The sequence below is a fragment of the Halichoerus grypus genome, chromosome 9 (genome assembly GCF_964656455.1).
Source record: "Halichoerus grypus chromosome 9, mHalGry1.hap1.1, whole genome shotgun sequence".
Taxonomy (NCBI): domain Eukaryota; kingdom Metazoa; phylum Chordata; class Mammalia; order Carnivora; family Phocidae; genus Halichoerus; species Halichoerus grypus.
In genome coordinates this window covers 128,496,875-128,519,966 of record NC_135720.1, presented here as the reverse complement: position 1 = coordinate 128,519,966, position 23,092 = coordinate 128,496,875, and the positions used below count along the sequence as shown (strand labels likewise).

The window sequence follows — 23,092 nt, the reverse complement described above, 5'->3', positions numbered from 1 at the left end:
GGAGAACATCAGTGAGATAACTTCATGTCATGTCATTTCTCTTCTTCCTTTCTTTCTCTCTCTCTCTCTCTTTCTTTTCCTTCCATCCTTCCTTCCTTCCTTTCTTTTTTAGCAGGTTCCATGTCCAGTGTGGGGCCCAGTGTTGGGCTTGAACTCATGACCAAGAGCTGAGCTAGGATCAAGAGTCGGATGCTTAACCAACTGAGCCACCCAGGCACCCCCCCCTCCTAAATTTACAATGTCTTGAAGCCTCTAGCTACTCCAAGAACTCACAGATTGTTCTAAATACACCAGCAGTTCTCTCCATGAGAACCCCTGTATTTCACAACGACCTTCATGCCAACACCAACAAGCACTGTGGCCTCAAAGTATGGAATCAATGGCTCACCATGGCAGCCTCCATGTTTATCTTCCATGTCAATCCACTTGACAGCCCTGAGATTACCGGTCCACGATGCGTTTGGCATGGAGCCAGGGACACCTGCGATGTTGATAAAGAAGAAAAACAGAAATGAGAACCAAGAAAGAAGGGTGTCATTTCATCAATGAAGGCTCCAAGTTATGCTTATGTTTTTGGTAGATTATCTTTCATGTTAGATTTTCCATCGTCGGTGTGCAAAACCTCAAAAGCTTACGGTGTGAATAGTTGGTGGTTATGAACCCTGCCTTGCCACCATTAAAAAAAAATATATGCATAATTTTTTTGGTCATAATGTGTGCCCAAGCCTGCAAAATAGAGTTTAAGAGATACCACAGCATGAAATCATAATGCAGATGGAAAAGTTGGGAGATTTGAGGTTATCTCTCAATGGCCTTCAACTGAATTTACTTTCAATCCTAATATTACAGCTTTTTAAGACTTCAGATGACTTGTAACTTAAAATGAAGCTCAGAAAACCAGCTACTCTATGTGTTAAGCACTAATAAGTGAGAGCCCTTTATATGAAGTTGCAATATTCAGCATACAGAAGGGAAATATCTTGTTCACTACTTATAAACTCAAACAAATCCCTTAACACTCTATCCTTTTTTAAATTATTTTTTATTTTTTATAAGCAATCTCTATACCCAACATGGGGCTCAAACTTATGATGCCAAGATCAAGAGTCCCACACTCCATTGACTGAGCCAGCCAGGCCCCCCTGACACACTATCCTTTTTGTTAAAGTGCTTCTTGAGCATTTGGTGTTGCCAAGCATTGTGCTGGGCCCTGGGGAGAGAGAGAGAAACAAGATGATTCTCCAACACCCAGTGAGGATAAACTGTTGACCCCAAGCAGTAAGTTTGATCTTTGAGTTTCTCGGAGGAAGATTGGCGTGCACTGACCTACCCATCTTCTCTATTTCTTTCAGCTGTTCTTTGGCCCAAAGTTTAGTGGCTGATCCATTAACTAATTAGTTATCTAATTCACCTTTGAAATGTAAAGAGCCTTTAAGAAGGGGAGGAGGGCTTTAGGTTGCCACTAAGCTAGGGCTTTTCCACCTTGGCATTACTGACACTTTATTTATTTTTGCATATTTTAAATATTTATTTATATACATTTATATTTTTATTTTATTTTAAAATTATCTCATTTTATTTTATTTACATTCAATTAATTAACATATAGGGCATTCTTGACACTTTAGACTGGATAATTCCTTGTGGTAGGGCCTGTCCTATCCTGTTGTTGATATTTAGCAGCATGCCTGGACTCCACCTACCAGATGCCAGTAGTACATAGCCCTCAGCTGTGATAATCAAAAACATCTTCAGGTGTGGCCAAATGTCCCCAGGAGGGAGGGTGGTTGGGCAAAACTGCCCCATTTGAGAAACGCTGCGCTAAACTATTTTTTTTAAGATTTATTTTAAGATTTTATTTATTTATTTATTTGAGAGAGAGAGAGAGAAGAAACAGCATGAGAGGGGAGAGGGTCAGAGGGAGAAGCAGGCTCCCCACTCGATCCCAGGACTCCGGGATCATGACCTGCGCCGAAGGCAGTCGCTTAACCAACTGAGTCACTCAGGCGCCCCTAAGATTTATTTATTTTAGTGAGAGAGAATGAGAGAAAGAGAGAGAGAGAGCATGGGCGGGAAGGGTAGAGGGAGAGGGAGAGAGAATCTTAAGCAGATTCCCTGCTGACATGGAGCAAGATGTGGGGATTGATCCCAGGACCCTGAGATCATGACCTGAGCCAAAATCAAGAGTCAGACATTCAACCAACCCGAGCCACCCAGACACCCCTGTGCTAAACCATTTCAAATAACCCTCTCCATCTCAATAAATTTTGGATAAGTCAGAGATTAAAGGGTCCATTTAATCCTATAGAGTAGTTTTACGCCAAGATTTCCATTACTGGAAAGTAGGTATATGGGAATCAAAGGTAAATGCAACAAAAGAACTATTTTGTTTTATAAGAGCTCCAATAATTTTCACCAGTGAGCAATACAATCTGAACATAATTTTGATGTAATGGCACCACGCTCATGACATCTGCACCCAGACTGTAGTAGTCCTTTCTCAGAAGATCCAGTAGGCAGAATAACGCCCCTCACAATGACATATATTCAAAGAAGTCTGGATTCTAATCTCTGGAACCTGAAATTATGTTACAGGGCAAAATGGAATTCAGTTTGCTAATCAGCTAACCTTAAAATAGGGAAATTATCCTTAATTATCCAGGCCGGACCAATGCAATCACAAGGGTCTTTAACAGTGGAAGAGGGAGGTGATGAGCTGGTCTTTTTTTTTTTTTTCTTTTTTTTTTCTTTTTTTTTTTACCATTTGAAGGTAGAGGAAGGGGCTAAGGAACATGGGTGGCCATTAGAAAAGGCCCAGACCCTACAGAAAGGAACAGAGCCCAGCCAACTCTTTGGTTTTAGTCTGGTGAGACCCGTGTCAGACTTCTGTCCTACAGAATTGTAAGATAATACATTTATGTTGTTTAAGCTGCTAAGTCTGTGATAGTTACAATGGCAAATAAAAAACTAATATACATACTAATGAGAAAAAAAATTACCTAGGATGATAGATATTTTTTAATAACAAAAAAAACCGGACAAGACCAATACTTTTCAAAAATTTTAACTGGATTAGGCACATAAACATGTTTCCTCTTTAAGAACATTAATAAAAATGTGCATTTTCAGAAGAAAAAAGCTCTGTTCTTTTTCCCTGATGTCACATGACAATTATATGATGATCTAAATCAAGAATTGTACCAAGGTCTCCCAACTAAAATTAAATTTTGCACAGCCTTTCCTGTAAATGGCATGAATTCTTACCCCTAAGGGCTTGCTATAAGACAGATTCTTTTTTTCTTCTCGCTGCCAAACTTGAAAAGTTTGCTTATAAATATTGAGTAGTCCCCAAGAAAAATACCATTTATTAAGCGATATTTCTTCCTATTGCTTTGATTTGCATTTATTACTTTAAAAATTACTTTAGCGCTTGCTTTCCCAAGAGAAGCTTCTTTATTTTGTTCTTAGTACACATTTTAAAAGAATTTAGAATAAAACTTGCCTTGGTTAAGTTGGGGGTGGGGGGGAGGGCAGTCTAGAAAACAAAGAGATAATTTGGTATATTTACTTGTGTCTACAAGATTAGCTGACATGGATGTAATTTTTACAAGTCTATTTTGATGAAAAGCTACAGCAGAAGAGTGTGAAGAACATATTGCCATAACAAAATGTCCCTACCCTCCTTTACATGAGTACATTTTTTAAAGGACAAGATATTTTTTTTCTCTTTCATTCTGCACCAGAATCGGCATATTCACAAGATCCCCAGAGCATCCCGGCACGTGATCAAGTCTGAGAAGCTCTGGGCTGTAACCAGCATTGCAAAGAGGACATAGCTTCTGTCTCCTCTCTCCTTGAAGTCCCTCCCTCGGCCTTCATCAGGTTTCAGGTTACCTTTTCTTTCTCCTTTCCCTACATTTCGCCCTGATGAAGAAATCTGGTACTACGTACCTTCCATCCTTTGATTAATTTTACAAACCTGTCCGCACAGCAGGGAATACAGGCATTTGAGTAGACCTCTCAAATCACCTTCTTGAAGACCATCAGCCCACCTGGCGTGGGGAAAAGCCGTGTTGAGCAGAAGACCGGTCCTCAGGGTGCCTTGAACTCACAGCACTGGGCCCACGGGGGATTCCCAGTCAATGTTAAGAGAGTGAATGGGTGTGGCGTGCAAGGGTTGCCCAGCAACTCAGTCTTCAAGGGTGATGGTAGGACCACTTAGATTGTGTGTGGCTAAGACAGGCCTGCTTGCCACCTTGGTTTCCCAACAGGTCACTGTACTTGCAGGTGTAATCATGCTCTACCTCTCAGTATAAAAAGTATTTATTCTCCTCTCTTAGCCAAGGCCAACCTGTTTCAGTTTGCCCTACAGCAATTGCTTAAGCGGCCATCAATCACCTATTTGCCATATCGGTCCTGCCTGGTACAACTAGTCCTCAACAAGACTTCTGGAGACAGCTCAAATATCAACTCAATATGAATACTTTGCAGGCATCGCTTGATTATTATTGTGAGGGGATAATGGCAAGCAAGAGATTGAATGTTCTAAATGTACCGTGTGCCCACTATGCAGTAATTTAATGTGGCTTGAGTTAAAACACACGTGGAGACCCCAAAGCTACTGATCCCATCCCAACCTGGATGCCCCTTCTACTTCCTAAAAGTATCTACTAAGCATAATTTTCTCCCAGAGATTGACCTGCGGCACACGCTACCCTCACCCCACCTCACCCCCATGCCCCCGTGGAACACACTGGCCTTTCCCCTGGGATTGGGGAACTTGGTTCTTACCCTAGCTTTGTCACTAACCAGCTGTGTATCCTGGAACCATCATTTAAGGCCACACAGACTCACCTTTCAAATGAAGTGTAGAACAGATCAGTGGTTTCTCAACCTTTTAGACTGCAATCCACAGAAAAACAATTTACGCCATTGTAGGAGCGCACACATACATAAAGCCAACAAAAGTTTTACAAACGCCTTAGGCTTATTACGTATGATGCACTTGTTTATTTTGTGTTATTTTCTCATATTAAAAATACTGGTCAAAGCCTACTAAAGTGATTTCTGGATCCACTCGTGGGAAAGAGTGCTCTTTTAAAAATACTGGACTGGATGACTGTGTTTTTTTTATTGCTGTTATGATTATGATTATTCTTACTTGTCAGGATTCTAGGAGGGTAGTTATGGGGTATACGGATAAAGTCTACCCTCAATTCACAGTGTCCTAGGAAGGGTCTCTTTTGCATTATTTCTAGGATGGGGCAAAAAGAAGACACTAATATTACTGGAGAAACTATTTTATTTTTTTTTTTTTTTATTATTTTTTTTTTTATTTTTTATTTTTTTAAAAGATTTTATTTATTTATTTGACAGAGAGGTAGCGAGAGCAGGAACACAAGCAGGGGGAGTGGGAGAGGGAGAAGCAGGCCTCCCGCCGAGCAGGGAGCCCGATGTGGGACTCGATCCCAGGACCCTGGGATCATGACCTGAGCCGAAGGCAGACGCTTAACGACTGAGCCACCCAGGCGCCCGGGAGAAACTATTTTAAACTATAAACTCCAATTCTCTCATTTGCTCTTCATAGGCTTATTTAAACAAAAGATTTGAGATAAGTTTACAGAGTAACCAAGAATGTTTTTCTTGGAGCTTAGCCATTATTAGTCAAATAACTGCATTTGTTGAATTAATGAATACGGTTCTTTGAAATGCAAGCTTTATTTATATTGACTTGACTTTCTTCTTACTGTTCTCACACAGTGTAGTCCTCATTTTGGGAGACCTACATGTGGTAACGAAGTCCAGCAATTGCTTATTATTGAAGCTCAGATATATACTTTTTAATTTATTGAATAAACAAGGGATTTTGTTTTTAAGTGTCAAAAGCCAATGCTGATGCTCACAATGCTCACAAATTAATGGTGGTGCCGTAAATTGGTATAACTCTGGAAAATCAATTTGGAAATATGCAGGAAAAGCCTCTATAACCCCCAATTCCCTCTGGCCCTTTAAACCAATAGCTTCAAAATGAGCTAAGCTAAAGCGTAAGTATCTGTATGTGAAGATGTTCCTTTTGACATTATTTATACATGATTAACAGCACAGGCTTTGAGGTCAGAGTCCACATTTCAAATCCTTATCTCGGCTATTACTGGTTGTGTGACCTTGAACAGTTATGTAATCTCTTTAAGATATCACATACTAACCTTCAAAACCTTAGAGGGTTTTGTTCATGTGAAATAAGATAACGGATGTCTTGTGCTTAGCACGGTGCCTGGCACACTTCCCTAAATAAATGGTTGCAAACATAATCCCTCTATTAAAGTCCTGGGGACAGCTGTAGCTGTGGAAGACACTGCGTCTTTACTATAACCAGAAGCAAGTTTACCAGCCTTGATCGCTTCTCGGCCTTTTGGCTAAGATCAAGTTTACCAGCTTTGGCAGTACTGACATTTGGGAGGCAATGACATTCTCATTGCTGGGGGGGCTGACCTGAGCCTTGGAGGATGTGGAGCCTTTATCCACTAGATGCTAGTAGCAGTCCCCATACCTGTCCCATCCTCCTACCTCCTACCCCCCCCCATACCCCATGACAACCCAAAAATGTTTTCAGATGTAGCCAAATGTTCCCTGGGGAGCAAAACTGCCCCGATTGAGAACATTAAATTGTACATTATTAATAAAATCATGTGCAAATATTTGCATGTAAAATGAACATTTTTTTTTTTTTAGTTTGCAAAAACTTCTTTAATGTTACTGCTTTTATATTTTTCATACGTTTATTTATGTACCTCTGAGGCTTACTGGCTTTGCTGACTTAGTCATTGTACTTGTGAATATTCTAAGAATAATTCAACAAAAGACATAGAAATGCACAATGTTCAGTGGTGACTGGCTTTACCAACCAGAAAAAAAAAGGAAAATTACCTAGTAAGTGGGAAATGCGGTGTGAAGTAACTTGTAGCCCTTTTTTCTCATTGTAATTGGGGTCATGTTTAGCAATAAAAAGGTCTATTTTTGTTTTTACCTACAAAGTTGTTCATTAATCACTTAGGATTTTTAACGCATGAAATTTACTAAAAGAGATCCTGTCTTGTTTCTTATGGATGTTTTCTAGAGTTCTGAGTCTTTGCGATCATGGCATAGTATCCTTAAAAACGACACCCCTGCATTTACCTCCAGTAATTGTCAACAAATTGATTCTTCTTTGGTTGTAAAAGGAAAAGATGAAATGAGTAAAGGAAGAAAAACCCAGAATTTTAGACTCAAAGGGATTTTAGAAATTTTAATATGCTTTACTATTTTAATATATTCCTTCTCATTGGCATGCTGTGTAAATTTAAGTGAATTGCCCAGGAGTGTGCACGTCCTTAATAATTTACTGATTTTGTTTCAAGATAATTTACTCAATTATTCAAACAGTTTTCTTGAATGTTTCCTATGTTCTAGAGTAGATGTTGAGGGTAAAGCTATGAATGAGATGTTCTTGGAGCTTTTGGCCTAGTGTATCCAGAAGGGTTTATATTTATTAATATTTCTATTAGCAGCCCAGACACCTCTACTCAAGTCTTTCCCTGACAGTCTTCTGGTGAAGAACAGGGAAGGTCAGTGACACGTTTAGAAAGGTGGAAAATCTCTGACCCAGAACAGTTCAGATTTCAATACAATCCTGACCTAAAGGCTGACCTTGACCCATTGACCAGGTGCCTACATTTCTCTTTGGCTGCTTATCACCTTTAACTCTTCTCAAACACTCCTTTATTCATGGCACATTTTTCTGAGATGGTGAAGCCCTTCAGTTTTACCACTTCCAGGCTTGGAGGTTGTCAACTTGCCTTCCTTTCTTCCACTAAACCATGACAGTTTTCAAAATCCTTCACCTTTGCAAGGAACCCAAATTCACTCATTAATCGCTTCCAGCTACGACTTCACCATTTTGTGCAGTATGGGAGCCCCCAACTGATTTCCAATCTACCAGTGGTTCTCCCTGGCTTATAATGATGTTGCTTCCCTTTGCTGGCATGGTCCTAATTCAGGGGCTTCACATCTCTCGCCAGAGACTGCTCTGACTGCCTCCAATCTGTCCACTTTATTGGCGATACCACTAGATGGCTTTTTCTATAATCAGGGTTGACCTTGTTTACCTCCTATTTGGGGGGGTGTGCAGGATTACTTTGAACTGTCTGCCGCATGTCTGTTTCTTCAAGCCACTTCGAGATGCTTACCCATCAACCACTCATCCCCCAACAAATGAAAGCAAATTCTGACTTGCCATCATCTCAAACCTCTCCCAAGGGAGCCCATTCTGCCTTTTACTGGAATTCTCACTCCTCACACCATTGCTCATTTTACATTGCTGCTTCTGATCCCCCTGGACCCAGTTTAACACTTATCTCCTCCCTCAAAAGCTTGACTCTCAACCGGCATTTTTAACTTTTGGCTTCAGACTGTCACTAATCAAGCAGCTGGCCCCAGCTACCTCCTCAGAATGGAAACCCTGGCTGAGACCAGCAGTTCACTGCTAGAGTTCACATTCTGGCCAGGAAGGTACCAAAATACTGACCATGATAACAAAAGGATCGTTGCAATCTTGTCCCCCAGGCTACAAACAGAAGACGGGCAGCTCATAAACCACATCTGATCGCAGGCTTATTTGGTTCGACCCTTATCAAAATGGGGGTTGAACACTGAAAAAAAACAGAAGGTTCCCCACAGAACTTTGGACTGCCAGTGTCCAAATAATTTGGACACTTGACAACAATTCACTGGGGCTTTAAGAAGCCAGGAACTCTCCTGACGCCCTGATCCCCATCATACTTCACTCATTCATCTTGTCTACCTAGCCCGGATCAACACATCATGTGTAATACTCGGTTTCAAGACCTCATCTTTCACACTGCCCACCTCATCATGCATCACTGTCCACACACACCCGGCTGTCCTGCCACCCTTTTGGGAATTCCTGAATTGGTCTTCCATTTTCACTGGTCATTGGTTAAGGCCCAGATACTGATGGTTTTCAAAATGCCCATATATAATCGTACTGGGTAGCCAGGGTTGAGAACACCTGTTCTTCACAGAATATTTTATGGAACATCCCTTCATAAGGATAATACTTTTTAGCTTCTCAAACAGCAAGCATTGTGCCTCAGTAAGGAGAGATTTTATTTTTCACCAAATAAAGCAATTTTAAGTGTTAGAGGTTTTAAAAGCACAGAAAAGTGCAAAGAGACCAGTTGTTTATTTTCCAACTCCCCCAAATTAACCAGTGTCAAGCACTATGGTACATCTGCCTTGTGAATCTTTCCTTTTTCTCTTTCTAAAAAATATTATTCTATAATTCGTGAAAAACTGAACCCTGGTTATTAGAATGGATTCAAAAAATGCATAACACTACAAAGAACAAAAATGAAAGTTAAAAAAAAAAAAACATTACAAAATCTTACACGTACAGATAACAATCATTAAGAGAAGATTATTTCATAAGAAACAAGTACTGAGGACGTGGAGAAAAAGGAATCCTTGTGTACTGTTGGTGGGAATGCAAACTGGTGCACCCACTGTGGAGAATAGTATGGAGCTTCCTCAGTAAGTTAAAAATAGAACTACCCTACAGTCCAATAATTGTGCTACTGGGTATTTACCCCAAAACCACAAAAACGCTAATTTATGCACCCTGATGTTTCTAGCAGCATTGTTCACAATAGCCAAATTATGGAAGCAGCCCAAGTGCCATCAATAGAAGAATGGATAAAGAAGATATGGTATACATATACAATGGAATATTATTCAGCCATAAAAAAGAATAAAATCTTACCATTTGCAATGATACGGATGGAGCTAGAGGGTATTATGCTAAGTGAAATAAGTCAGTCAGAGAAAGACAAATATATGATTTCACTCATATGTGGAATTTAAGAAACAAACAAAAATATGGGCAGAGAGAGAGAGAAACCAAGAAACAGACTCTTGACTACAGAGAACAAACAGATGGTTACCAGAGGGGAGGTGGGTGGGGGGATGGGTGAAATAGGTGATGGGGATTGAGGAGGGTACTTGTTGTGATAGGGTGATATATGGAAGTGCTGAATCACTATATTGTACACCTGAAACAAATACAGCACTGTATGTTAACTACACTAGAATTAAAAAAAAAGAATAAAAAATTTTTTTTCATAAAGCATCTTCTTATACAAATAAATACTTCCATGTCCCCTTAGGACTTCAACATAGCTATTAACTAGTTGACTCACCTATATTGGATATAGATTGCAAATAACCTTTCACAAGCAGCTTTTATCATTGAGATATATGGGTTGTTGGGGCGCCTGAGTGCCTCAGTTCGTCAAGCGTCTGACTGTTGATTTCAGCTCAGGTCATGATCTCAGGGTCATGAGATCAAGCCCTGGGACAGGCTCCACGCTGCTGAGTGTGGAGTCTGCTTAAGATTCTCCCTCTCTCTCTCTCTCTCTCCCTCTGCCTCTCCCCTGCTCACGTGCATGCTTTCTCTCTCTCGTTCTCTTTCTCTCTTAAAAAAAAAAGAGAGAGATGGATTGGGTTTCTTTAAATGAGTCTGGGCACTCCATATGTACAAGTTTACCACTTTCATAGCTTTATCAAGTCAAAAACTGTTTCCTTAGGACTTACGTTTTTATAGATTCTAGAAACGGGAGATTCTGTTGTTATTTGGAGCACGTGAACATCAAGTACTGTAATTTTCTCTTGATCTGTTTAGATGTGTTTGTTTACAGCTTCAATTAAGTATATGCACTTCAAGTGGCATTTCCTAGATTTTACGTGACTGTTTCAAATAAAAGCATTTACCAGATTGACTCCCCTTCTCACTCCATTACAAGATAAGGGATTTCATGTCAGGATCATTCCCTGTTGGAGGTAAGAGAACATTGCATGCCCTGTACTACTTTGTTGGTTGTCTGGAAAAAGGTTCTTAACAAATCCATTAGACAAATTTTTATCTTGCCCAGTACACAGTGCCTTCTTCACCTTCAAAACAAGGCACCAGGCTACAGCCAGTTGGATGTAAATCAAGAATTCATTCGCAAGTTGTAAAACATTCCCTCCAATTCCACGTAGAAGCAGCCAAATAAAAACCATACTTGCTTAGGACTCTTGTCTAATTTTAATCCCTATTTTCAACCCAAGACAGGCCCAAAAGAGTTAAAGGTCAGTGGTAAGTTCCATTTGTTGCTGCATGTACTGGGGTATATATAAAGGTTGCTAATTCTGGGAACTAAGTGCCTATCTATAGCAAGCAATCTTTTATACAAAACTGGAGAAGTAGTTCTTCTGTTTACACTCTTCTTCTGCAAAATATGAGAAACATCTAAATAAACTTTCAAAAGAGAAGAAACACAGGAGAAAGAGTCTTGGGATGTGCCCCTGGTATATGGGTATCCCCCACCCCCAACGCCATGGAGTTTGCAGCAGTTTTTAGAAATACAGAAAGTCACAGGGTAGGCCTAGCATTTCTTCTGGAAACATCTCCTGAATCTGAACATTTGGATAAAAAGCACAGGGCTACAGTTAGGAGTCACAATAACAACACAAAGACAGGCAAAAGTAATTTTCGGGTGGGGATGATCGTCACTCTTGGAAGTGACTGGAGGGGTTTCCTGTGTATTAGCAGTAACATATTTTCTTGTGCAGGTTACTCAGGTCAGGATCAGTGCAAAATTCAGTGCTCAATTCCAATAAGTGCAGTTTTATGTTTATGTAGTATTTCAATAGAAGTTTAAGTTATAGATGTATGTTTTTTTAAAGATTTTATTTATTTATTTGAGAGAGAGAGCACATGAGACGGGGGAGGGTCAGAAGGAGAAGCAGACTCCCTGCTGAGCAGGGAGCCTGATGCGGGACTCGATCCAGGGACTCCAGGATCATGACCTGAGCCGAAGGCAGTCGCTTAACCAACTGAGCCACCCAGGCGCCCAGGAATGTGTATTTTTATAAATTTGTAAAATAAAACATGAGACTTCAAAGAAACGTTGGCCCCTTCAGTTCCTTGCCCTCGCCCCTTCTCTTCTGCCTAGGGTCATCCTTGGGATCACGGTGCTGGTTTTGGGTCTCCAGCTTTCAGGTTTCCGGGCCCTGATTCTGAAGTACTTGATATTGGTGTTCTCATTTGTATGATAGTTATTTCAATATTTTAGAAACTCTGAATTATGGACATTTTTAGATCAAGACCAATGACTAATACATTTAATTTATAGTAAAAGATAAACTCTTAAGCCACCTACAAACCTAGACAACTCTTCTTCTGTATGAGTCTTTTGTTTGTTTTTTAAGTAGGCTCCACACCCAATGTGGGGCTTGAACGCACAACCCTGAGGTTAAGAGTTGCATCCTCTACCGACTGAACCAGCTGGCGCCCCCCAAATGAGTTCTAATAAGAGGTCATATTGGGATGTTGGGATGTGCTCATTATGATGCTCTCGTATGACTGAGTGAAAGGACTCACGATGGAAGTTTTGTGAATCTGTCACATGTGTTTCTGGAATAAAAGTGAAATTAAGCTTGTGATGTTCCTACTGTTTACAGATCTTCCTTGACTTCCACTGGGGTTAAGTCCCAATAAACCCACTGTTAGTTGAAAATACATTTAACACACCTAACCTACCAAACATCAACACTTAGTCTAGCCTACCTCAAATATGTTCAGAATACCCATATTGCCTTTGGTTGGGCAATATCATCTAACACAAAGCCTATTTGATAATACGGTATTGACTACCTCATGTAATTTAACTGAACACTGCATTGAAAGCGAAAAACAGAATGGCTGTCTGCGTACAGAATTTATCAGCGCCTCAGGGTGATGGGCTTGTGATGGCAGGGCTCACTGGGATCTGCAGCTGGCTGCTAAGTCCCACGAGAGGGGGCAGCATATCACTAGCCCGGGAAAAGGTCAAAATTCAAAATTCAAAGTACAGTCTCCACCCAATGCAAATTACATTCACACCATCTAAAAATTGAAAAATAGGGAGTAGAACCAGACCCATCCTAAGTCGGGGACTGTCTGTATTCGGAATCACAGTTACCATCAAATCAAAGCTAACAAAAGCTTACCAAATTGAAGCTTAGTAATGATATAACTACATACTGTATTTACTTTTAGTTTATTACCCCAGTGAATAATATTACTAAAAATGACCATGCTTTTTTTTTTAATAATAAAAGCTCCGACTGATTCTATTATTTATGGAAAATAATACATAAATAATATGGGGAAAGTCTGCTAAACGGAACCAATTATCAACAGCTATTAAGACGCCAGAGGGTCTATAAGAAACTATCATATTCACCTTGGAACTCACAACATTTATTCCAGGCAGAGGGAGAAGCAGGCTCCCTGAAGAGCAGGGAGCCCAATGCAGAACTCGATCCCAGGACCCTGGGATCATGACCTGAGCCGAAGGCACACACTTAACCGACTGAGCCACCCAGGCACTCCATATTATTAAGATTTTTAAGGAGGCTGAATAAGAAGCTGCTTTTCCAGACCCCAAAGGCTACATATTCTAAGATTCCATTTTTATGACATTCTGGAAAAGGCAAAACCATAGGAGAGAGAACAGGTCAGGATTTGCCAACGTGGTAGTGGATGTATGACACTATGCAATGGTCAGAGCACATGGGACTCTGTGAAAAGTGCATATGAATTTAAAAATAAAAAAGGAAGCTTCTCCAAATTCAACAATATTGTATAACAGAATAGGTCTCCTTCATGGTAAATGGATATATTGAAAAATTCCATTTTGTAGTATACCAATAAAAAATTTTCATTTGAGGAATATGAATATTCACTACCTTTTTTGATGAATTTGGAACACATTTATAGAATCTCATCATTAAAACTTATCTTTCAGTATTGGATAACATACATACCAAAATGTTACTGCCCTTTTCCTCCAAAATCTAGAGTATTTCAGAAATAAATTGTGAGAAGCACTAAATAAACCGACTATTGTATTATGACTTAGAAGTCCCATCATCGTGACCCAATTCAGCTGCTAAATCAGGTGACCCAAACAAATCACTTCACCTTCCTGGGCTTGGTTTCTCTAAACCTAAATGATGCGAATATCCCTTCCAACTCCAAAACGAAATTACCCATTTCACTTCACAAAGTCATTTTGTTCTTCTTGAAGTAGCCATTCCAAGTTTTTACTCTTTCTTGCATGGTCCACTTAAAACAAAAACAGAAACAAAACCTATCCCCAAAACCACATTCAGTGAGCACCTTCTGTGAGTCAGGAGTGGCATTATGGGCCTTAGAGTCCTGGCTGGAGTTATAAGTTACTAATTATAGAGTCACGGTACAGTTAAGAGTTACCACTTGATTCATCTTAACAACACGTGCTTCCTTTCCCATCACCACCATGAGATTAGCAGTATCATTCCTAGGCTGAGGAAATGGAGTTTGAAGAATTGAAGGGATCTGCCCAAATCACGAGCTAGAAGAAGCCATGGTTTGAACCCCCTCCCCTTTGAGGGAAGGGGGCCCACATTCCTCATCCTACCACGGTTCTCAATTCCATGTGGGCCACTGGAGGGCTCTGAAGGTAAATGAGGCCATGTCTTTCATCTGGCACACTCCTCACTCCACGTGTCCTTCTTGGGACACAATGGATGGAAGCGGACAGGGAGATGGACCAGATGCTTCCTGAGATACCGTTTCAACCTGGTTCAGGTGCCCCCTCATTCTGGTGGAAACAATACTGCATTTTTTTTTCAATTGGCGCAGAGAGGAGATTCAGGTTATCTGGAAATTGTAGGTATCCTCAAGAGTCAAGATGCCAACATTGACACAGGATTGTTGTTGAACACCTGTGTTTCTTCGTATCTAAGCATGAACTTGCCCACCAAAAAATGATGCACGTGAGACAAATACTCTCACTAACCAGTGTCATACTACAGTTACTCTTTTCCTCTCATTTCCCCACAAGGAGAGTAGTATTGGAAGCTGGCGGGGAGAGGGAAATTCAAGCTGATTTTGTCTGAGATCCAGAAAATCTTCCAGATCCTTTGTAGTAATCTCAGAAGCCTTTGCATCATGGAAAAATTGTGTTTTCCCAGTTCCTGTTGTCTCTTAATGAGGACAATTGGGTGGAATAAAAACAAAAACAAAAACCTAACAGTTATTAATACTTACCAGGCACTATGCACGATTTTTGGCATTTGATATGTATTACTACACATAATTCACTTACAATAGTAGGTACTATTATTGTCCCCATTTTACAAATACAGAAACTGAGATTCAGAGTGATTACATCATTTGCCTCAAATTGTATACACTAGAAATCTGCAAAACTGCATTTGAAGCCAAGTCGTCTGGCTCCAGAGGGCCTCCTCCCCTCCCCCACAGTTATATATTACACTAGCCTTCATCTAGCTCAGTATTTATGGGCGTGCCCAGAAAATACTCTCCAGAAACAAGGAGAAATGTGCTATATTAAGACAGCCAGGCAAATGGGGTTATTGTGTTAGTACTCAGTAACTAACATCCTCATTTGGTTAGAATTTTACAGCACAAAAATCACCCACACCCACTGCCTATGATGATTGGCCTGAGTTTTATTAAGTCCTGGCAGGAGTGGCGGTTGGCATCTAAACACAGACATAGTGACTGTGACAAGGAGAGAAATTCATTGTTCCAGTAGGCCTATTGTTCCAGTAATCCTATACTGGAAAAAAGGCAGGATGGAAATGGTCATACAATCAACAAAGGCTGAACTGGGAACTACCTTCTCCATCATCTTATAAATTGCTAGTATTGTCTCCATTTTATAGATGAGTCAACTGTGGCCCACATAGGATAGGTTAACTGCTCAAGATCAGCCAGCAGGTAAATGAATGTGTAAAATTTTTGCTCCTTCCACTGCATGCTCCAGAGTTAAAGCAAATTAATGCAGGAGAATTTTTTTGAGATCACCCAGCCCACCTTTTTTTTCATTTTACTGAGGAGGAACCTGAGGCCCAGAGAAGTTAGGTGACTTACCTAGGGTCATACAAGGACAGAGGCTAGAACAGAGGCTAGAAGATAATTTTGCAGTGTGCATATCTAGGTCATTGGCCCTTCTTATGTGGTCACTGCAGTGGTTGGAGTGTGAAGAACTTATAAAAAGGAAAATAAAACATTCACACCAGGCTCGTAACACTTACGGTCCATTTGTTTAGTATTCTACTGTTTTTAGATGTGCAGTGTGAAGTGTTTAAAAAACTCAAGGTCCACAAACTGCTGTTCTAATTCTTTTTTTTTTTTTTAAGATTTACTTATTTATTTTAGCGAAAGAGAGAGAGAGGGTGAGAGAGAGTGAGGGGCAGAGGAGAGAGAGAATCTCAAGCAGACTCCCCGCCAAGCTCGGAGCCTGACATGGGGCTCGATCCCATGACCCCAAGATCATGACCTGAGCCAAAATCAAGAGTTGGAAGCTCAACCAACTGAGCCACCCACATGCCCCTGCTGTTCTAATTCTTGAGTGTCCTTTGGGGTCATCCAAAACTCTCCTCCTTAGAGCCACCTCAAGATTCTTCTGGCTCTTTTACAAGCATCTTTGAAAAGAAATACTAGCAAGTCAGAGCCACTGCTGTGAAATGCATTATTCTACATATTTATATATTGGGGAGTGAAATTGAATCAGAACTGCCCAATACACAATCTTACTTTTTAATAAATTCCCAAATACCTTCCAAACTTTCTCTAAATTCCTAAAACCAAAAATTAACTGGGGCTCAGGTTGGTAAAGTAAACTTGCCCAGTGTCAGACCAGCTGTTAACTGATGAGGCTGGGATGCCAACGTTGAAATTCGTCCCTCCACACAGTCCTGCAAGATGAGAGGAGCCTCGTGCAAAGCTCGGAAGCTTGAAACCTGGGGAATCTCAGATGAAATCACACATGTGAAAAATTAACAAGATGACTGAACCCAGCAGAGAAGGCTTGGGGCGCCTGGGTGGCTCAGTCGGTTAAGCATCTGCCTTCGGCTCAAGTCATGATCCCAGGGTCCCGGGATCGAGCGCCGCATCGGACTCCCTGCTCAGCGGAGACCCTGCTCCTCCCTCTCCCTCTGCCTGTGCCCCCTGCTTATGCTCTCTCTCTCGCTCACTCTCTCTCTCTCAAATAAATAAATAAAATCTTTAAAAAGAAGAAAAGAGAAGGCTCTGCGAGAACCAGTGGTCATGTTAAATACATTAATATATAGCTGAAAGTGAAATATCCTTGTGTCATTTCCAAGTCAACATACAAGGACTCTTAAAATCAGAAGACCGTGTATTTGTCCTTTTTTTGTTTTGTTGTGTTTTTCTTAAATAGAGGAAGTGGATATTCAGTAGCAACAAGAGATGAACAAAAGTATCTCTAAACACTGCAGGTGGAAGGGTCTATCCCACTAAATGAGTTTTACTATCCTAATGATGTAACAAGCATCATTCTGACTCTTGCTTTCTAAGGCTTAAAGAGTTTGTAGATTCAGCTTTGTCCATTAAAAAAAAGGGGGGGGGAGAAGAAAACACAATCTGGTTGATGTAATAGATCCTAAAAGTTTAGGTTGGATAAAAAGATTTTCACTTTTCAGCAAAACACTATCATGGGATACGCAGAAAGCCTCAGCCTGGACTACTGGAATTTTGTATTTCCTTTGAAAAGAGGAAGCTACTCATGTCTGAAAATTATAGAGTCAATTCAAAGATTTTTCATAAATTTTGTTTTCTGGCTTTGGGTTTGTGTAGTATGTTGGCAGTTGGAGAAACTGGTTGATGGGCACAAGAGGGTTATGGAGCTGCGTGTTGGTGAATTTCGTATTAGGGTTTATAAATTATCCCTGTGTGAGTAGCTAGGAGGGGTAACGTTTGTTTTAACTTTGAGGAAGTTGAACACCCAAAATGGGAAGGATGTGGCTGCGCCAGCAAAAACCTGTATAGAATGATTGTGAAAAAGCTCTCGTTTCTTTCAGGTCCTGGCTGTGCTGATTTCCTTTTCTGAGAAATTATATTATATTCTAAACAAATACCACGTAAGTCCCTTCTGGGGCACGATATGCTTTCAGCAAACAAAGCAACCTATGAATCCCAATTCCTGTTCCTTTCACCTGATGTGTTCACAAAAATAAAGTCCTGAAGACAATACTGACATCCTTTGGATTTTTAAGGAAACACTTCTTATGGATAATACACACCCAGCAATATTCGTGTGAGGACCAAGTGAGCTGTTTTAGTAGTTTCAAAAATTACACCGATTACACTAAGGGAAATCAAAATTACAAAGAATAAGTGCCCATCCCAACATGTGAAACTTGCTTACATTTTCCTATACTTCCTCCTGGTTTTCTCTGGGTATATCTACATCCAGTTGTACTTGGTGGTGGAGCCATAGTGTAGACATGCTTTTAGAGTAAAAAGATATTTAAATTAATTGTATTTAACACCTTGAGGATCTAGTTAGTTTAGGAACTCTAGACCACATTAAGGTTTTCTTTATACATATTCATATTACTAAGTGGATAAAGACTTATCCTGTCACTCATGACACTCAACTTTTTCATTTAATTCTCAGAACTTATTTTTTTTTTTAATTCTTGGGTAAGCTTTATTTATTTAAGTCATCTCTACACCCAACATAGGGCTCAAACTCACAACCCCGAGATCAAGAGTCCTGTACTTGACCAACTGGGTCAGCCAGGTGCCCCTCTCAGAACAACTTATTAAGTAGCTGTTGTTATCAGGACCGTATAGATGAGGTGTCTGAGGTCAGAGCTACCCACGGTCACCAAGCTAATAAGGACCAAGCTAAAACTCATCAGCGGGTTTGCCTCATTCCTGAGCCCAGGGGATATTTGCTCAATAGGAATACTTTCCCACCAGCCCTTTGCACACCACCTTTACAACACCTTCTATATGCAACCACCACCGGTCCAGCTTTTCCTATTTATACACCCTCAGTTTCCTTTGTCCTGGTGGCTGCCTTTTTTTCTCAGTCAAGGAGAGTCTCTGATGGAAATCAACAGAACCAACATTTGCTGCAAATCTATACATGGGCCAGTCTCCATAAGAGAGGGTCTAGATCAGCGGTTCTCCTAGACAAGGAGCATCAGGATCCCCTGGGAGCTTGTTAGAAATACAGATGTTGGGGCTTGCTCCAGACCTGCTGAATCAGAAACTCTGAGGGGATGGCCCAGCAATCTGTGTCAACAGGCCCTGTTGGTTCTGGGGCTCTGTCTGAGAACCATTGCACTATATGCATTATCTTACTTAATACTTATAACTTCTCTGGGAACTAAGTGCTATTTATTATTCCCATCATCATAGATGGGTAAACTGAGGGTCAGCATACACTAAGGCCAATACCACATAGTTCGCAAATAATAGGATCCGGGACTTCAACTTTGTCTGGCTCCCGAGTCCTTTTCATAGCATTGTGTGGACTCAAAGGCGGATGGAAGGAGATGCTGTTGTAATGGTTCAGAGAAACAGAGTAGAGATATTTATGTTAAAGAGATCATTCTGACATTGATTGTACATTTATTAGGGCTTTGATATACAAAATATTTTATGTTGTTGCTTAAAGAGTCACTGAAATGCAATATTATGCTTTTGTTTAAAAAAAAGGCAACTAAGGCTTCTAGAAAATATTTGTCTTATACAATTTGTAGACAGTGATGGCAGGTTGAAAGAATGTTGGACAAATGGTCTTGCCAGTTCTGAAATGGTAGCTACATTAATCCTTTCCGCCAGAATTCAAGTCATGGTAAGCTCAGTGAATATTTACCAATCATAATGGTATTTATATTTAATTAAATCTTCATATATACTTTAATCCAATTTTTTGTCTTGCATAATGTTGTTCTAGAGATTAGGAATTAAAAGCTAATTAAGAGCAGTGTTTCCGGACTTTTTCCTTCACAGGGGTGGGGAGCAAAGAATGTTTGGGCATAGATTCTCCAGGAAAGATGATCCAAATATTACAGCACAGCCAATGCCTGGAGACATCATAAATGATCCTTCAACTGCCTACGGCTTCAGCAGAACTTAATTATCTAAATAGTAGGCAACCTGCCTAAGGTTTCTCTACCAGAACTCACCATTTTATGATATAAACTTATCATTCTAGGTACTCAAGAGCCAGGATAAATTGTAAATCATAAATCTTCCCCAAATTACTGGCCCGAGAAGAGCCTTCAGCCCTTTTCTAATGGAGGAAAAACAGGGCAAAAGGCCCAAATCACTGACATAATATTTTAAAAATCATGTCCAAATTTATTATGTGTATTTGGTATTATCTGGCTATACAAAAGTGGCATCATTTTATTTATTTTTTTGAGAGAGAGAGAGAAAGAACATGCATGGTGGGGGGTGCAGAGGGAGAGAGACAGAGAGAGAATCTTAAGCATGCTCCACGCCCAGCCTGATGAGGGGCTCAATCTCATGACGCCGAAATCATGACCTGAGTTGAAATCAAGACTCGGATGTTCAACCAACTGAGCCACCCAGGTGCCCCTAAAGTGGTATCATTTTAAAACTGTTAAATGGATAAGGACCCATGGAAGTTTCTGTTTTATATAATTTCTCCTTCAACCAGAATTTATCTCCACATCCAGTGTGGATTATCATCTGGACACACACACAAACTCAGCTTTCTGGTAGACCTGACTGTTCTAATGACATTCATGAGGACAGGACTCCACCAGGCCATCAATGTTTCTAATTCTCGGTCATTGGTACAGTCGGCATGATTGAATGCATCCTTTGTGGTTCTCCAAACTGACTTCTAAATTTAGGCTGATGTACAGAGCATACAATACATACTTTGAAAAGAACTGGGACTGAGCCAGCCCTGCCCAGATTTAAGGGCCTGGTAACCTTTCCGTGGAGAACACATAGCTTCTCAACAGCTCACTGTTTACATTTGCTGGGAGCTACACCTGGAGAAATGTTTCAAGTTTTCTTTCTATTGTTGTCTTTTCCTAGCCTTTCATTTCCTTACACTCAGGGTTTTTGTTTTGTTTTGTTTTGTTTTTCCTAATCCATTAGCTAAGAAGCAGCCTAGATCAAATTACGGCAGTAGAAGCCCACTGCAGGAACGTTGAGTAGGTCAGGAAGAAGTACCACCGGCAGGGTTGGGTGGGTGCCAGGTTGCGGGAGAAATTCAAACCAGGTGCAAGTAAGGTGGGAACTAACTGGAGGCACCCACATGGGGTACCAGTGCTTTCTCCTGGAATCAGATGCGAATGCATGATGGGCCCAGAGTGGCTACCTGGAAACCAGATTTTTTTAAGGAGGAACTTTGCCCTATTAACATTTCAGCTGGAACTCTGGGGCTTGCCAATTCTACAACGTCTTTCTGGTATCTTTCTCTTTCTCTTTACTGATACCATTTGTGGGACTTCGTTATTGTGGAATGACACCTCCAAGCAGTATCTTACCTCCTCTTTCTCCAATCCTTACTCAAAAATTCGCCCCACCCCACCCAGAGACAGGACACTTTTATACATCCTTCCAAGCTTCTCATAACTATCTAGCCCCTCCCCACACCTTCCCCACAGCCATCCAGCAAGCTACAAATCCTCAAGTCAGGCACGGTGGTAGGTGGTAGTGTGGGGTAGTGATGGGGAAGACAAAGATGGTCGTCCTATTTCTTACCCTTAAGGAACCCAAACACTGAGGGGGTAGGGCAGAGGAGATACGCACTTAGCAGGAAATTATAATCCAATGCTGGGAGCAGTGCACGGAGTAGAGGAGAACCCAGAGTTGGAGTACCAATTATCTGGGAGGTGGGTGATTGGAGATGGCTTCCCGAGGTGCCATCCAAGGTGGATTATAAAGGATGAATCGGAGTTAGACAGAGATAGTAGGAGGGATATCCCAAAGACCGCCGCCCCCAAATTAAGTGAAAATTGGGAAAGTGTGTAGGGCTAAGGAGTTGCTGGAACATGAAGTCTGAAGCATCAAGTAAAAAGAAAGAGAGATGGGTCAGGGAAGGGTAAGGGGGAGGAGAAGTCAGGTCATGGAGGTCATGTCACAATAAGAACTTCAACCTGATCCTCAAGATAATGAAAAGCCACTGCAAAGCTTGACGCAAGGAAACAAGCATTGTACTAACCTATCTGAGAGTTGCGTGCACTTGCCATTGTTGGGTTCTGGGAAGCAAAGATCCCTGGAGACTTAGTTCCACCAAACGGTTTGGGTCCAGATTATAAAATGCTTCCAAATAAGAAAAACTTAAGCATTTAAATTAAAATTAGCTTCCTAAATATCTGCATATGATCTATGTAAATAAATAACATATCCAGTAGTCCTTTGTTTCTCACGAACAATAGGGTGCCTAAAATAAAGATCATTTTTCTTTTTCTCTGTATTTTTGTGGTAAACTTAAAAACAGTGTATGTAAAATGAACAAGAGGCGCCCGGCTGGCTCTGTCGGTAGAACATGTGACTCTTGATCTCGGGGGTTGTAAAGTTCGAGCTCCAGGTTGGGTGTAGAGATTACTTAAGAAAAAAAAAAAAATCTTTAAAAGAAAAGAAAAAGAAAGACTTCTACTCATTGTAAAGACAAAGTCCTCAAGATACTTCACAGTGATTAGGTTCAGAGTCTCAGCCTGGTTGCTTCTCCCCTCACCAGCCTTTTGTAAGAACATTAACTGAAGAACACCTCCCATTCCCACTGGCTCACAGAAGGAAGGGCCAGACCAAAGCCTGTTGCAGATGGGGACCGAGGAAACTGGCACAGAAGCCTGTGTGGGGCTGGCAATCAGTTCTGGCAAGGACACCTTCCCATGACTCCAGCTAGCACAGTGGCCCTGCTAAGCCTCAGCATGTTCACTGTGTTCCAACACACACACACACACACACACACACACACACACACACACACACTAGCACTCCATATTCCTGCTAACCTTATTTCCAGCTTAAAGTGGTCAGGTGGAGCTTACTTCCACTGTTCTTCCCCCCCTCCCCCATCCTTACCCTATCCCCTTTCGGGAATTCTGCAGGCGATTTGCTTTACTTTTTTTTTTTTTTAAAGATTTTATTGATTATTTGAGAAAGAGAGAGAGAGTGCGTGTGAGTGCGTGAGAA

The 23,092-nt window shown here is 40.8% G+C and overlaps 1 protein-coding gene across 7 annotated transcripts in view; it reads right to left on the bottom strand.

The window, feature by feature from the left end:
• Positions 1 to 23,092, bottom strand: part of GCNT2 (glucosaminyl (N-acetyl) transferase 2 (I blood group)) — an 88,483-nt gene that overhangs the window by 11,563 nt on the left and 53,828 nt on the right. For all 7 annotated transcript variants that reach the window (XM_078055695.1, XM_078055692.1, XM_078055696.1 and 4 more), the window contains exon 2: positions 389 to 481. In XM_078055695.1, the coding sequence (XP_077911821.1) occupies positions 389 to 481 (93 nt within the window). The remainder of the gene's footprint in view (positions 1 to 388; positions 482 to 23,092) is intronic.